We start from the raw sequence: 16,609 nt of genomic DNA, 5'->3' as shown, positions 1-16,609 counted from the left end.
TATATTTAACATTTTAAAAAATCCATCGAGGAAAATGTTGCTTTTAAAAGCTAGACCTGTACTATCTAGACTTAAAATATTTAAACTCATTTATAAGCATTAATTCTTTGAAAGGAATTTTGTATCTAACCAATACTGATTATCATAACATTTTTCTATACCATATTGCAATGTAAAAACAAAGCACAGTCATGTGCTGCACCATAACGTTTTGGTCAGTGGACTGCATATACAGTGGTGGTGCCATAATCACAATGAAGCTGAAAACTTTCTATCGCCTGGTAACACTGTCATAGCCATTGTAATGTAGCACAATGCATTTCTTGCATGTTCTTGGTGATGCTGGAGTACAGTGTTTATAAAGTCTACAAGAGTGGCCAGTAATGTCCTATGCCTTCACATTCACTCACTGACTCACCTAGAGCAACTTCCATTCCTGCAAGCTCCCATTCAGGGTACAGGTGTACCATTTTTAGTATTTTATACCATGTTTTTACTATATGTTTCCTATGTTTAGATACAGAAGTATCACTGTGTTACAGTTGCCTCCAGTATTTAGTACCATAATGTGCTATATAGGCTTGTACTCTGGGAGCAGATGACTATACCATGTCATGTAGCCCAGGTGTGTAGTAGGCTATGCCATCCAGGCTTGAGCAAGTGCACTCTATGATGTTCACGTGACAACAGAATCGCCTAACCACACATTTCTTAGAATATATCCCTACCGTTAAGGACACATGACTGTAACTGAATTATTTTTTTAAAATTGTCTACCATGTGCTACTTCAAGGACTACATACTGTGCAATAGGTATAAATTTCTCTACTTAAAAGTTAGCATTGCTGTGCCAGGTTTAAATATTTATGCATATAAACACTTAAAAGGAAATTTTAAAAATGTTATTCTGTATAGAGTGACATCAGAAAATGTCTCATTAAGCCAAAATCTTCTATAAAGTAGTTTTGGGAAATCTCCAATGTTTTTAATCTTTTTATCACAGTGACTGCTGACCATTCTCATATATGTAAGATTAAAAAGTACTACCACCCCTGGTCTGAAATCTATAGTGGCTGCTCCTCTTGTCTGTGGGCAAGGGTATAGTCTTATGAGTGATGCAAACAGAAAGCCCGCAGGACCGATGATTTCCGGAACATGGCAATCCTTCACTGCCTCCACTGGATACAACACTCCATTAAGCACAACCACAGAATCACTTTGATAAAAAGTGAAAACCTCAACTTCCCCTTGTGTGTAATGGCAACAAAAACTCTTACTAAAATGATGAAAACAAAGTGAAAACATGTCAAGATTTAATGCATTTTAAATCGAAATCTCTGATACACCAATGATTTTAAATGAAAACATTTATAAAACTTCTATATTTAGAAATTACATGCGTAGGTATCAATCAAAAAAAACATGTGTGTATCTATAAAAATTCACTTTGCATTCATTTCAATTTCCTTTTGAATATTATAACATCTTCCAAAAAGGACAGAGAGATACTTAAGCCCTCAGATTAATTTGTTTTCCATTGTGTGGAACTACAATTCCTATGAAATCCTGACCTCCAGTAGTGGTGTGTATGGCTCAATGTCAAAAAGTTGTTAAATATGTCTGCTGGGGATAAAAACATTATGAATACATAATGATCACTAAGTAGCAGGTACCAGCCAGAAAACATGTAAATTTAAATGTGAATGGTGTTGAAGAGCAAACATATGCTTTCTAGACGTTTCTCAGACTGAAGCACAATCTCTCCCCTACAATATCACTTTCCATAACTGCTGTCCTTCAGTATTAGGTCAGCTGTCTAGAGTTAAAAAGAATCGCTAATCCTTTTCCCAGATTTCACACTTTCAAGTGCTTTACAATTGCTACCATGTCTTTAAAAGTTTTTTCTATTTCTTAGGAAAAGGCTTGTAGAACCTTTTACTTTTATATGTAGAAGGAAAAATGTTTAGACTTCTCACCATCCTGGTCAGTCCTTTCTAAATACTTTCAAAATTTTCAGAGTTCTTCTTGAGATAAGATATGTAACAGTGAACAAATAAATTGCAAGGGTGGACAAAAGGTTTAGAGTTGTGAGTACGTAAAACATGAGTTTATTCTTATATTATTGTGTCTTAGCTATTGTATTATTTATTGTTGATAAACTTACGTTTGCCCACATCTATAAATTGTGGGATACACAAATTGTGTATAACAATTTATCAGTTAAGGACATCTGAACTCACTTTTTCCAGTTTTCAGCTATTATGAACAAGCTCCTATGTATATGCAAACATAAGTCTTGGGTTGATAGATGTTTTTATTGTTTTTTAGTAGATAGCCAGGACTAGAACTGCTGGCTGGTATGGTAAGTGTACATCTATAATAATAAAAGCATAATAGGCTAATTAGACAGGACATCCTTCTGGATGAAGCCGGGGTTACAAGGGAAGCCTGGGTCCCGGTACCTGCCAGCCCGAAAGGAAGCCCGGGTCCCGGGTGCCAGAGGGAAGCCACTGCTGGCAGCCAACGGAAGGAAGGCCTACTCTTGCATGAATTTTGTGCATCGGGCCTCTAGTCCATATATATAAAAGCCTAAGCAACTGACCAACCATTTGACCATTCACCCAGTAGCTATGATGCACAATGGTCACCCAGGGGCAGACGCTCTGACCAATAGAGAAGGAAGCCTGGTTCCTCGCGGTATCGGCCATGGGTTAGGTTGCTGCTGGGGCACTGTTGGCCCCGAATCTGGTTCACCCATACCCAGGACCCAGAGAGGAGGAGGAGGGAGCCAGTGTGTGTCCAGGTGCTGGGGGCTGGGCCTGCAAGAGGGGTCTCCCAATCCAAGACCCCTCGGGGGATGTTGGAGAGCCGGTTTCAGCCTGTTTCCCAGAAACCAAGCCGAGGGACCCCACCGATGCATGAATCCGTGCACTGGGCCTCTAGTTGTAATTTATAAGAACCTGCCAAACTGTTCCACAAAGTGGCTGTGCTATTTTGCATTCCCCCTGGCAGTGAAGGAATGCTAGAGCTGCTCCACATCCCTGTCAATGCATAGTATCATCAGTCTTTTAAATTTCAGCCATTCTACTGGGTGTGTAGTAGTACCTCACTGGGAACTGAATTTGCATTTCCCCAATGATTAATGACATTGAGCAGCATTTCATGTGCTTAACTGTATATCTTCCTCGGTGAAGTGTCTCTTTAATTGATTTGCACATTTTTAATAGGGTTATATATCTTCTTAATGAACTGTAAGAATTCTTCATGTCTTCTAAATAACAGTCTTTAATCAGATAAATGTTTTGCAAATATTCAGTATTTAAATTGCTTTTTCACTTTCTTAACAGTATTTTCAAAACAAGTGTTTATATTTTTGATGAGTTTACCATTTCGTTCTTTTGTATGTCTTGCTTTTATGTCTTAAAAGATCCTTGATTAACCCAAGATCATTGAGATTTTTGCCTGTTTTCTATAAATTTTATAGTTTCAGCTGCTGCACTTTAGGCTATGATCAATCTTGAGTTAATTTTTGTATAGACTGTGGAAGAAAGGTCAAATTTTGTTTTTTTGCTTTTTCTAATGTAGTTATCCAATTCTTCCAGCAATGATTTTTTAAAATATTATAATTTCCACCACTAAATTACCTTGGTGCATTAGTCAAAAACCAATTGTTTATGTCTATGCAGGTCTATATTGAAACTCCCTATTCCGTTCCATTGATCTATATTCCTATCCTTATGCCTAAACCAGACTCCTGTGATTAGTGCAGCTGTCAGGTAGCTAAAGTCCCCTACTTTGGCCCTAACCGGTCTGGCTCAGTGGATAGAAGGTAGGCCTGCAGACTGAAAGATCCCGGGTTCGATTCCGGTCAAGGGTATGTACCTTGGTTGCAGGCACATCCCCAGAAGGGGGTGTGCAGGAGGCAACTGATTGATGTTACTCTCTCATCGATGTTTCTAACTCTCTATCCCTCTTCCTTCCACTCTGTAAAAAATCAATAAAATATATTAAAAAATAATAAAAAAATAAAGTCCCCTACTTTGTTCTTTTTAAAAAATGTTTATTTCTACCAAAGAAAAAGAGCCTGCTGAGATTTTTGTTGAGATTGTGCTTAATCTATAGACTTGGGGTGAAACTGAAGTCTTAACAATATTGAGTATTCTGACCCATAAACAGGGAGTCTATTTCTTCACTCATTTAGGTTGTGTTTATTTTCTCAGAATTTTGCTGATATATTCAATACATTATGCCAGACTATCAAGTGTTTTTGCTGTTATTATGAATGTTATTATTTGAACTTTCAATTCTTTGCTGTTGCTGGTATCTAGAAATAGAATTGATTTCTGTACAACAGCCTATCTCCTGTAACATTGCTTGACTCACTTATCAGTTCTAGTGGCATCTTTTGTAGATTCCATAGAATTTTCTACATAGATGACCATGTTGTCTGTGAACAAAGTTTTACTTCTTCCTTTTAAAATGTAAGTGTTTTCCATTTCTTATTCTTGCTTCACTGAACAAGCTATGACCTCCAGTACAACTTGAATAGAAGTGGAGAAAGTGGGCATATTTGCATCGTCCTAGTATAAGGGGAAAGCGTTTGGTCTTTCATCATTAAATATAATATTAGCTGTCAGTTCACTTGGGCTGCTAGTTATCACACTGAGGAATTTCCCTTATGAAATTCCGTAGGTTGAATTTCAAACATTAAATCAACCATGCATTCCAAAGATGTCACTTGGCCATAAATTATCATACTTTTATATCTTCCTGACTTAAATCTGCTAAAATTCTGTTAAGGATTTTTGTATCTAAGTTCATGAAGAGTATTGGTATGTAATAATTTTTCTTTTAATGCCTCATTCTGATTTTGATATTGTAACAGAATTAACATGTATTCTTTTACCTATCTGCTACCTATACCATAATTCAAAACACATGTTTCTCTCACCCACAAAGATATAACACAAGATATTGAGCCAAATTTGGACTATTGCTGGCAAAATGCTATCACAGAAGGCTAAATTATATATCTGAGCATAAATAGAAGGTAGTTGTGTACAATCTTAAATCAGTCTATGACCATCTGGTGATTCCTGTCTTCTTTCCATAGGTATACAACCAGTGACTGTTATCTTTTGAACTATATCCTATTATTTTTTCTAATAGATTAATAATTTTGAGTTAAAAAAAATTTTTTTAATTTGTTGGGCCAAATAGGGTCTTTTCAGGATTTCCAAGTAAATCGTCATTTAGTATGTTCTAATATAAAAGTCAATTGTGAATAGGTAAATTTGCTGATTCAAATGAACTGAATCTAAACTATTTAAATTATTTTTATATAATGCAGGATCTGACAATGAGAACAAAACTTTACTCTAACTGTCTAACTATATTACATTTGGTAACTTACATTCCAGCAACCACCAAAAAGATTATAGGTTTTTTAAAATTGAATTTTTTTAAAAAAATATTTTTTATTGATTTCAGAGAGGAAGGGAGAGGGAGAGAGAGATAGAAACATCAATGTCGAGAGAGAATCATTGATTGGCTGCCTCCTGTATGCCCCACACTGGGGATGGAGCCTGCAACCCAGGCATGTGTCCTAACTGAGAACTGAACAGTGACTTCCTGATTCATAGGTCAATGCTCAAGCACTGAGCCATGCGGGCTAGGCAATTATAAGTTTTTAAATAATTGTTACAATGTTTCTTTTTAGGTTGCACCAGGTAACATTGACATATATAATAAAGACATACTGAATAGTAGGAATTTAAAGTCAAAAGTCAAAGGAGTCTACAGTAAATGTGCTGTGTACTACATATGATGTAGCATGGTACATCTAGAGCCATTCTGGATTGAATTGTTCTGCATATTATTTACAGAGGTATATAAATAAACAAATTCCTCCTAGATCTGTGCTTTGTAGTTAGAAAAATACTAACTACATTTAGTAATTTTTAGATACCCTTTAAAAAATAAATTTTAGTAACCAATGAATGTGATAGCTAAATTATCAATGAATAAGAAATATAGAACCATACCTATTTTAAATTCTCAGTTTAAAACCGTGCATTAAAACTATAGGTCTAATTTTTGGATCTGATTTTATATTAATACCTTATTATGAAGAACTACTACATAAAATATATCCAGTGGATTCAAATATTATTTTTAGTAAGTTAAAATTGAGAAAAGACTCAATTGAGACTCAGGGTTAAATAATTTGGGTAAACAAAGGAGCCTAGAGGTCCCATTTTGATATCAAGATTTTTGCAAAGAGAACTAGGAAATAAGATATAAGCCTTTAGAAGAGGAAAGTAGAATGTTCTATAACCTCAAGGTAAAAAAAAAGTGGAATGAAAGGTTAGTGTACCACGAAGTAGAGATAACTAGGGGACAGTGAGGTGAAGGGGTACTTCTTGGAGAGGAAGGAATCTGAAATATGTTCTTTAAGATAAGTTGGTTCTAAACAGTATTTTGAACAGAAAAAGATGGCAGAGAGAACGGCACACAAAAAAATTCACAAGTCATATTCGAAGGATAATGACTACACTAGTATTGACTGAACCAGACCATGAACATAGGAAGATGAGTGATAAGATACGGTGATGAAAGATTTTTAATACCAGGATAGAGAACTTAGATTCTGCCCAGAGTGGAGGGCCACTGAGGTTTCTGAAGAGAGGGACATGATGGATGCAGAATCACTATTTCTACCCACAGGTTTTAGTTGTACTACTAGAGATACACAGAATGAGTCATAGCCTTTTCCCATAGCCCTTCATATATGTGAATACTGCTATTGTGTTTGTCCATTAGGGATAAGGATGAGGAGGACAGTTGTAAAAAGGGAGAGACTGAAATCAGGATGACCAGTTGAGAAGTCTTTGGTGATCTGTACAAGGCTTGAAATGATAATAGCACAGAATTATGAAGAGAAAGGAATGACTATGATTTCATGTAACCACAAACTTTTTTTCCAATTGAGAAATGTTTTTATAAGTTGAATGTGTATCTCATTTCACTTTTAAATTCACTTTAAATTCTAATGGGCAGCTTCAAACCAAGTTCTATACTGATATATGACAGTCCAGAAAGATAATCACATGTACTCTTGCCAATTATCTACACTAATAAAAGAGAAACATGCAAATTGGTATCACTCCACTATGCCCACCAGCCAATCAGGATGAGTATGCAAATTAACCCAACAAAGATAGCAGTTAATTTGCATATGCAGGCATGGAGCAAAGATTGAAGGCTCCCCCCCCAAGTGAAGACTGAAGACTGAAGACAACTAAAGACTGAAGAGGCTTGGCTTCACTGCTGTGGCCAGAGCGGAGAAGCCTCCACGCTTGGCTTCTCTGCTGCGGCTGGAGCGAAGGCCTGGTCCCGGGTGCCGGAGGAAAACCAGTGCCGGCAGCCAAGGGAAGGAAGGCCTATTGCATGAATCTCTTCATGCAATGGGCCTCTAGTTTTACATACTTTCTCAGAACTAGGGTATTCTTGAAAGATAAACATAAAAGTTACTGAGGTTGTATTTCTTAAACATTCCCTTCAAGCATTAATGGGTGCTTTCCAACTAAAAAAAGGTCTAAATTCTTAAGTTCACGCTTGTGCAACATAAAATATGCTGTAATTAAATCATAATTTTATCTCGCTCAATTAACTCATCAATATTTTCAGAATATTTGGACATTTCATTTTGATGATAACACTGAAACACTCTCATAATTACACATACTAAATAATGTCCCCTTATGTATCCATTCACAGGATATTTGGAGAAGTATAAGACATAAGCAATATTATATTAAAAAATAAGTACCCTATGACCAAATAAAACAAATTTCAAAGTTTGACCTTAGTTGGCTCAAGACTACTTTCCAGTATATTTGTTTTCCAAGCTACAATTTTCAGAACCCCAGGATTGGATATAAATTTTTAGGTCCAAAAGAATGCACCCTCTATCCTATTAAAGTTGGAAAAGCAATAGTTTACCAAAGTATAATTTTATCTGTTTCTTTAAAACAATAAAAATATTTTTAAAGCATTATTAACCTCAAATCATTCAGTCTGCTTATCTAAATAACATGTATCATTGAATATATGTATAATCATTTCAATTTACTATGTAACTGATTTTATTAAAAGAATTTGAGGCGAAAAGTCTTATTTATTGAGGACATAATGAGAAATTCTATCTTCATAGCAATTCTTATTGTATTAGCAATAAGGCACACTAAAAAAGCTCAATAATTAACCATAGTGATTTATACTGTACACTCCTGATCTTCATGTCTTTCTAGAATACTATAATTTTTAGTTTTAAATTACATTTGCATGAACTAATTACATTAAAGAAAAATAAAAAAACTAAAGGCAAAATTTTAGCATTTAAGTAAACTTCTTGTTATAATTATATATATCTGTAAGTATAATCATAGAAAATTTAAACAAAACATCAAGTAATGAAATTGTACATATCTGAAGCCACAGGTTTACCTGACGTTGCCCTTGGTGTTTCTGAGAACTGTTGCAGCAAAATTCTGTGTGACTCCCACCAAGCTGATTCCATCCACTTCTACAATCTGGTCATTGACTTGTATTCTTTGGGAAGAGGAAAAAAATTAGCCATATTTAATTTTTACAATAACATATTTCCATCACAACAAATTAGTTGCCAAAATACTTGCTTTTAAAGATACTTTTTTATTTTATTTATTTTTATTTATTTATTTATTTATTTATTTTTTATTGCTTAAAGTAATACAGAGGGTATTACATATGTTTCCATTTTTTCCCCCCGCCCTAGACAGTCCCCTAGCCTCCCCTATCCCCCAGTGTCTTATGTCCATTGGTTATGCTTATATGCATGCATACAAGTCCTTTGGTTGATCTCTTACCCCCCTACCTCCTGTCCCCCAACCCTCCCCGGCCTTCCCACTGCAGTTTGACAATCTGTTTGAGGCAGCTCTGCCTCTGTATCTATTATTGTTCAAAAGTTTATAATGGTCTCTATTATCCATGAATGAGTGAGATCATGTGGTATTTTTCCTTCATTGACTGGCTTATTTCACTTAGCATGATGCTCTCCAGTTCTATCCATGCCGTTGCAAATGAAACTAGACCACTAACTTACACCATACACAAAAATAAACTCAAATGGATAAAGGACTTAAATGTACGACAGGAAACCATAAAAATTCTAGAAGAATCCAAAGGCAACAAAATCTCAGACATATGCCGAAGCAATTTCTTCACTGATACAGCTCCTAGGACACTTGAAACTAAAGAGAAAATGAACAAATGGGACTACATCAAAATAAAAAGCTTCTGCACAGCAAAAGAAACCATCAACAAAACAACGAGAAAACCCACTGTGTGGGAAAACATATTTGCCAATGTCATATCTGATAAGGGCCTAATCTCCAAAATTTATAGGGAACTCATACAACTCAACAAAAGGAAGATAAACAATCCAATCAAAAAATGGGCAAAGGACCTAAATAGACACCTTTCAAAAGAGGACATTCAGAAAGCCAAGAGACATATGAAAACATGCTCAAAGTCACTAATCATCTGAGAGATGCAAATCAAAACAACAATGAGGTACCATCTCACGCCTGTCAGACTGGCTATCATCAACAAAACCACAAACGACAAGTGCTGGAGAGGATGTGGAGAAAAAGGAACACTTGTGCACTGCTGGTGGGAATGCAGACTGGTGCAGCCACTATGGAAGACAGTATGGAGTTTCCTCAAAAAACTAAAAATGGAACTCCCATTTGACCCTGTGATCCCACTTCTAGGAATATATCCCAAGAAACCAGAAACACCAATCAGAAAGGATATATGCACCCCTATGTTCATAGCAGCACAATTCACCATAGCTAAGATCTGGAAACAGCCTAAGTGCCCATCAGTAGATGAATGGATTAGAAAACTGTGGTACATCTACACGATGGAATACTATGCTGCTCTAAAAATGAAGGAACTCTTACCATTTGCAAGATACTCTATTGATACAAAATTTGTCTTTTATATGTAAGCTCTAGATCTTAGTCAAATGCTTAATGTTTTTAAAAGATTATTTTGAAGAATAGAAATAGGCAATACTAAATGAAGAGATTCACTTTATCCAACATCCAAATTCCTATCACAAAGAGTTGATAACTGTTAATGTATGACATATTTATATCTTTTTTTGTCTTTAAAATTACTTAAAACATAACAAATGCAGCTTAAATACCCTTTGGGCTTCATACCTTGTCCCACTTCTCCTCTCCAAGGAAGAACAACAAGAATTGCAGGGACTCCTTCACGTATATAAATTTTATGTGTACACACATAAAGGTGTGTGTGTTTGTGTGTATTTTGTTTAGGAGCAATATACAGTATTAGTGTTGTTTGATGTAGAATGCTCTTAAATTTACATACATGTTTTATATATATTTTTTAATTATTCAATATGAAGTATTTCAATCATAGAGAAATACAGAGGGAATTAGATAATAAACACTCATGTACCAATATCCAATTTTATCAGATCTTAGCACTATGCAATATTTGAGTCAGTTTTTTTCTAAATAAATTTATTACAGAAAAGCTGAAGCCCTTTAATATTTGTCTCATTCTATTCCCTTCACTGCTTCCACAGAGGTAAGGTAACCATCATACTGATTTTGATGGTTAGCCTTTCTACTGATGTTTTGAAATACAAATAACACATATGCACAAATAGGCATAATATGTGTACATTTCCAGTTTCAAACTTCATCGTAAATCTCTTTTTCTACAATTTAGTTTGCTTCACTCAACGTTATATATGAGATTTATCCATGGTTATAAATACAATTTTAGCTAGTTCATTTTAACAACCATATAGTATTATTTTTATGAATATACCAAAATATATCCATCCACTTTGTGCAGATGGACAAGTATATTATTTTAAGTTTTAGCTATTATGAATACTACTGTAATAATCAATTTCATACATGTCTCTTTACACACTTGTTTCTCTCGGATGTATACCTAGAAGGAGAACTCCTGAGTCAAAGAACAGAGGCTTTTTCAACTTGAACAAACTGATAAAGTTCAGTTCAAAATACTTATACCAATGCATATTCTCAGCAGCATTATATGAAAAGCTCTGACTCTCCACACCCTCACCAACACTTAGTATATTCAGACCCTTTACCTACTGCAGATCTTGTCCATGTAAAAAGATATACATTGTAATTTTAATTGCATTTCCCTGATTACCTGTGCGGCTGAATGTTTTATCATATGTTTACAAGTCAACTGTTCACTTTTGCACACTGTTAGATCATGTCTTTTACTCATTTTTTGTTGATGTTGGGTTGTGTCTTTTCTTTTCTTATTGGTTTACATAATGTTTTTCTATATCCTGTAAAATAACACTGTCTCAATTAGATATGTAGCAAATACTTTTGCCCCAATCTGTAGCTTGTCTTTTCACATTTCTCTGGAAAACAGTGGTTTTGAGGCAAACAATTTAATGATATATACACATAATTACATTTATAATTTTAACTTTATATTAAGTAGTTTTTTTGTTTTGTTAAGAAATCTTTCTCTGCCTCAATATTATAAAATTATTCTACATTTTCTTCTATAAGTTTTAACATTTTGTTTTTTTGCATTTAGGTAGATATCCATCCACCTGGATATTATTTTTTATTATAATGTGTTAGCAATCTTTTTATTTTTTCAAGATATAAACAATCGGCTTAACATTTAATAAAAAGTCTGCTTTTTACTTCACTGATTTGTAATGGTTTTCAAATGTGCATCAACATGTTTTGGTTCTCTATTAGTTTCTACTTGTCTGTTTATCTATCTCTGCATACTATATTGCTTCATAACTAGTTTTGACACTTGTTAGGGCAATTTCTTTACCTAGTTCATGGCCGTCAAAAATTTCTGAGCTATTCTTGAGCATCTCTTCATAACTAGTCTTAGATTTACTTGCCAAGTTCTATATTGGTATTTTTTTAAGATTAATTTATGGAAAACTGGTATCTTTATCATATTGACTCTTCCCATCAATAAAAATTGAGTGCTATTACAATCACCCTAGGTAAATGTTGTGCCATGTGTTAAGAAAAGTTATTTAAATCTTGGAAATAGGAATAAAAGAAGGGCAACATTTCCTTTCAATGTCATATAGGTGCATTACTTAACAGGCCCAACCAAGGATAATTTGGGGGAATGTATTTTAATTGATCCACTATTTAATATTGACTAAAAGTCCTAGACATATTGTAGTTGCATGTTAATTTGTAGATGTTTGTCCTGAAAAAAAGTTGAATACTTTTCTTCTGTTAGAAAAGATAATCTCATAGGCCATAGTTTATATCTCTGTGGAATATTAACCAGTTTTTTATATCAAACATATATCATACAGCCTATGAGTGTAGTATATACCATTTATATTTGTGTAAGTGTACTCTAGGATGCTCACACAATGCCAAAATCACTTACTGATGCATTTCTCAGAACATATCTCTGTAGTTAGGTGGCACATGACTATATTCAACTCTGCATATGCATATGCTAAAATGTTTCAAAGTTACTATAACTTTGCATTATATTAAAAAATGCATTCATCCTTTCACTTTAAGAAGCAAAAATAGTGTGTGTGGCTATGGAAAATGATATTTGCTAGTCTGCTAAATTGCTTGCATATGACAGGCAATTATTAAGTTCCTATCTGCCAGTGCAGGTTAAAAAGAAGTTAGTTAAGTAGGCCACAAGTTCAATTTAATATGGATAAGTGAAGCTATGCCCAGAAGCAATAGTGACAGAAAAAAAATAATTGTGCAGATGAGCTAATGAAATGAATTTTTGTTTTTCTAGAAAAAGGATAGTACCCACCAGTTATAGAATATGAAAGAACATACTGAAAATACATACAACTTCAGTGTGTATATTAAATTGAGGACGGTTTGAAGAAGTGATGGTTATTTGCTTGAATCTCTTTCCCTGAGAGAGAATAACCTTTCATGCAACCTCACAGAATAGTAACACTGAAAAGCCCTCTCAAGTCTTGGCTCATAATTAGAAGCACAAAAAAGCCAAGGATGAGTCCTGGAAGTAAAAATTAAATGGACAACTCTCTGCATCAGACCAACCCACAATGAAGAATATGTATAATCTGGATTTTCCAAAATTTTCCACAACAGCAGAGAAAATAGCCCATTTGCTTTGGAACAGTGACCACTGGAATGGAATTTACGGGAATGTACCTGACTAATCTATAAAAGGCATCTCGTACCGGCCATTTCCTCAACGGTTTCCATGTGCTAACCAACACGTGTGCAACACTACTGCTCTTCAGCTGCAGTCTGACATTTCTGATAACCCTCAATTCTGAATCTATAAACCAGTACCAAGGGGGTAAGGCTAATAAAATATATAAGTTGGATTGTTCTAGGCTTTGTTTAATGTTACTGGGTATTTACCGACATGATGTATTGGGCAAGGGGAAACAAAAACAAACACTCTACCTCACTGGGCTTAAGCAAACAAAGCAGCCAACAGTGAATGAAAGGAAGGCCAGCTGGAGCAACAGTAATGGGCAGCAGAGTCTTCCCCAAAATGCTAGACAGTGAAGCTCTGAATGCGTATGAGAATACATCCCTATCAAAGCAGTAATACCCCAACTTGCTCGGGGGGCGGGCGGGGAACAAGGAAAATATTTGATTAGAAGAGTGACACAGGAGTGTGTGCACAGAGGAAACCATGGACTAATGAATTATGGCGGATGGGCACAATTAAAATGGCAGTTTCCATTCAGGGATCTCGCAGGCTTGAGGATACTTCCGGGGCACAGAGGGGCCCTACGGGAGGGCGAAATTGTGGCAGGGTAATCATAAGAATAAGACTCTTCACCTGTTTTATATGTTGGTGTTACTGAAAAGATGGTCAAAAACAATTCAAATTATTTGAAAACCCAACACTTGAATAATGATAAATTACAAAGTGCTTCCATTTCACTTTCGATATTCCCCCTCCCCAATCCTGAAAGAACAGTACTGTAAAATGATGGTATCCAAAAGGTTGAGAAACAACCAGAAGAGACAAAAAACAAAGCAGATTACAAGAACATTTTTAATTTGCCTCTGTAACACAGCATTGTTACTATCTTTTGTCAGTTATCACCCACGTATTTTATTCCACCAGTATTTTCAATTGGGTTATTATGAAATGCATTTTGCTTTATAAGTTCATTAAAGAGGACTGGAGAAATAGTGTGTTAAAGTGTTTTGTGTACAATCATAAAATTTATGGCAGCAAAAACTAATGGTTAATATATTTAATATTATTTTACTATAAAATTAGAATAAAAACAGAAGGTGGAAATAGCTATCATGTCACTCAGCTAAATTACAAGGTATCCTATATAAAGGCAAGGTTGCACAGAAAGGAAGAAAGAGAGAGGAAGATAGAAGAAAAAAAAAGAAGGGGATGGGAGAAGAGGGGCAGAAGGAGTAGGAAAGGTAAGAAGAGAATAAATATAAAAAGAAAAATTTAGGCCCAAGCAAACATTTTGAAAGTGATTGAAGCACAAGGGTTCATTCACTCAACAAATATTTATTGAGCACCCTCTCTGTTCCAGGCATCATTTGAAAAGATACAGACAGACATGAAAAGCTTGACAAGAGAAAATTTAGAAACTAGAACATGATATCAAAGAACAAGGACTCAAAACTTTTTAACTATACTGGATGGCACAGGAGATAAACATCCATGGCAAATTTTAAAAAGTACTTAAAATGTGGTAAGAGTCCAAGATGTTTGTAAGGGATAAAAGCAATCACAATAAAAAGGCTTCTTGTGCTGGGGTAGGAAGGAGGGAGAAAAGAATTTTCTATATATTTTTTAACATCCCTTGAAGATAGTCTGACCAAATCTGAGATTAAATTAAAAGAGTTTTTTCAAATAAGGAAAAGTTATTTAGAAACTGAGGCAAGCTAGAAAGATATAATACAGACTCTTATCCTTTTAAAGTTAAAAGGAACTATAAAGAACATCTAGCTCTGGCCAGTGTGGGTCAGTTGGTTGAGTGCCGTCCTGTGCACCGAGAGGTCACTGGTTCAATTTCTGGTCAGGGTACACACCCAAGTTCTGAGCCTCAATCGCCAATAGGAGCCATGCAGGAGGCAGCCAATCGATGCTTTGATATTTCTGAGGTGAAAGTATGTGCTGATCTCCACAGAATATATTCTTTAAGTACACCCATGTTTCTGCTCACTTCCTACTATATAAATAGATAAATGGATAGATACCAAGTTAGACACAGATAATAGATCTATCCATTCATAGATATTCTGCCTACAAATCAGAAAGTAATTCAAGTTTTTAACATTTTCTACATATGAGACACACTGACATTCTGTCCTAAAAAATCAAAAGAAGAAAGTTGAAAAAAAGAAATTCCCAGAAAAGTTTCCTAGATTTTAATGGTCAAAAGCAGTGACTAGCTTACCTGCCATCCCGCTGAGCAGCACCACCTTCTGTTACTGTCTTGACAAATATTCCCAGCTTTTCAAGTCCAGCATCGGCTCCAACACCCATTCCAATAATACTTATGCCAAGTCCATCCTCATCTATGAAAATGGGTAAAGATACAACAATCTGTTACACGACTCTGCAATTAACTGGTGAGGCCTATTTGATCCTTTTAATTTTGATCTTTATGGATTATCCCATACTTCATATGATATATGCTGGCCTTGGAGAATTTCTTTTCTTATGCTGGGGAGCAAGAGTGTCAAATAAGAACCCCCAAAAGGCTCATGAGTTTAGTTTATTACTACTGCGGTTAGCTATTTACTGTGATCCAAAAAAAAGGTAATAATTTGATTATTGAGTGATTAATCTGCCTTAAAACATGGCCCCTCTAAACAATATAATTTAATATTTTAAGCACAAAAGCATAAACAGTTATATATTCTTTTATTTGTTTGCTTTGTTTGTTTATATTGGCAGAGTAATAAAATTCTTGAGTCATACTTTCTTTTCCTAAGAAAAGGATGTTCTATTGCCTTTTTAAAAAATTTATCTTTATTGTTGAAAGTACAGTGGGGCCTTGACTTACGAGTTTAATTCGTTCCGAGACCGAGCTCATTAAGGAGCTAGCTAAGGAGCTCCTTAACTCAAATTACTCTGTCAACTCAATGCAAAAAATCGGCCGAGAGACAGCTGGTATCTCAAAAAACTCGTTAGTCGGGACACTTGTAAGTCAAGGCCCCACTGTATTAGAGATGTGCCCCCATTTTCCCCCACTGACTCCTAGCCGGCACTCAACCCCTCCCCAGGCCTGCACCACACTATTGTCTGTGTCCATGGGTTATACATACATGCATTCAAGTTCTGTGGTTAATCTCTTCCCACCCACCCACCTCAGCCTTCTCTATTGTCTTTTAGTCACTCGGAGGCTTGCCTGATTTCACTCCCATTAATTATTTAATTTTTGTTGTCCTCCTTTCACAAAAAAAATTATTTGAGGTTCAATAATTTTACATTAATATAACTCTATGTGGACCATTTTGGCTTAATTTTTCCTGGCTGAGCC

General features: G+C 35.2%; 1 protein-coding gene across 1 annotated transcript in view; it reads right to left on the bottom strand.

Annotated features, from left to right (window-relative positions):
- The window catches only part of PPP1R9A (protein phosphatase 1 regulatory subunit 9A), a 241,769-nt gene that overhangs the window by 87,077 nt on the left and 138,083 nt on the right, over nucleotides 1-16,609 (bottom strand). Inside the window, exons 4-5 of the mRNA XM_081102246.1 lie at nucleotides 15,521-15,641; nucleotides 8,509-8,613 (exon numbers count right to left, since the gene is read on the bottom strand). Of these exons, the coding sequence (XP_080958372.1) occupies nucleotides 8,509-8,613; nucleotides 15,521-15,641 (226 nt within the window). The remainder of the gene's footprint in view (nucleotides 1-8,508; nucleotides 8,614-15,520; nucleotides 15,642-16,609) is intronic.

This window comes from Myotis nattereri (genome assembly GCF_964212035.1).
Source record: "Myotis nattereri genome assembly, chromosome: 11".
In the NCBI taxonomy this organism is placed as follows: Eukaryota; Metazoa; Chordata; class Mammalia; order Chiroptera; family Vespertilionidae; genus Myotis; species Myotis nattereri.
This window is presented reverse-complemented; position numbering and strand designations above follow the sequence as displayed.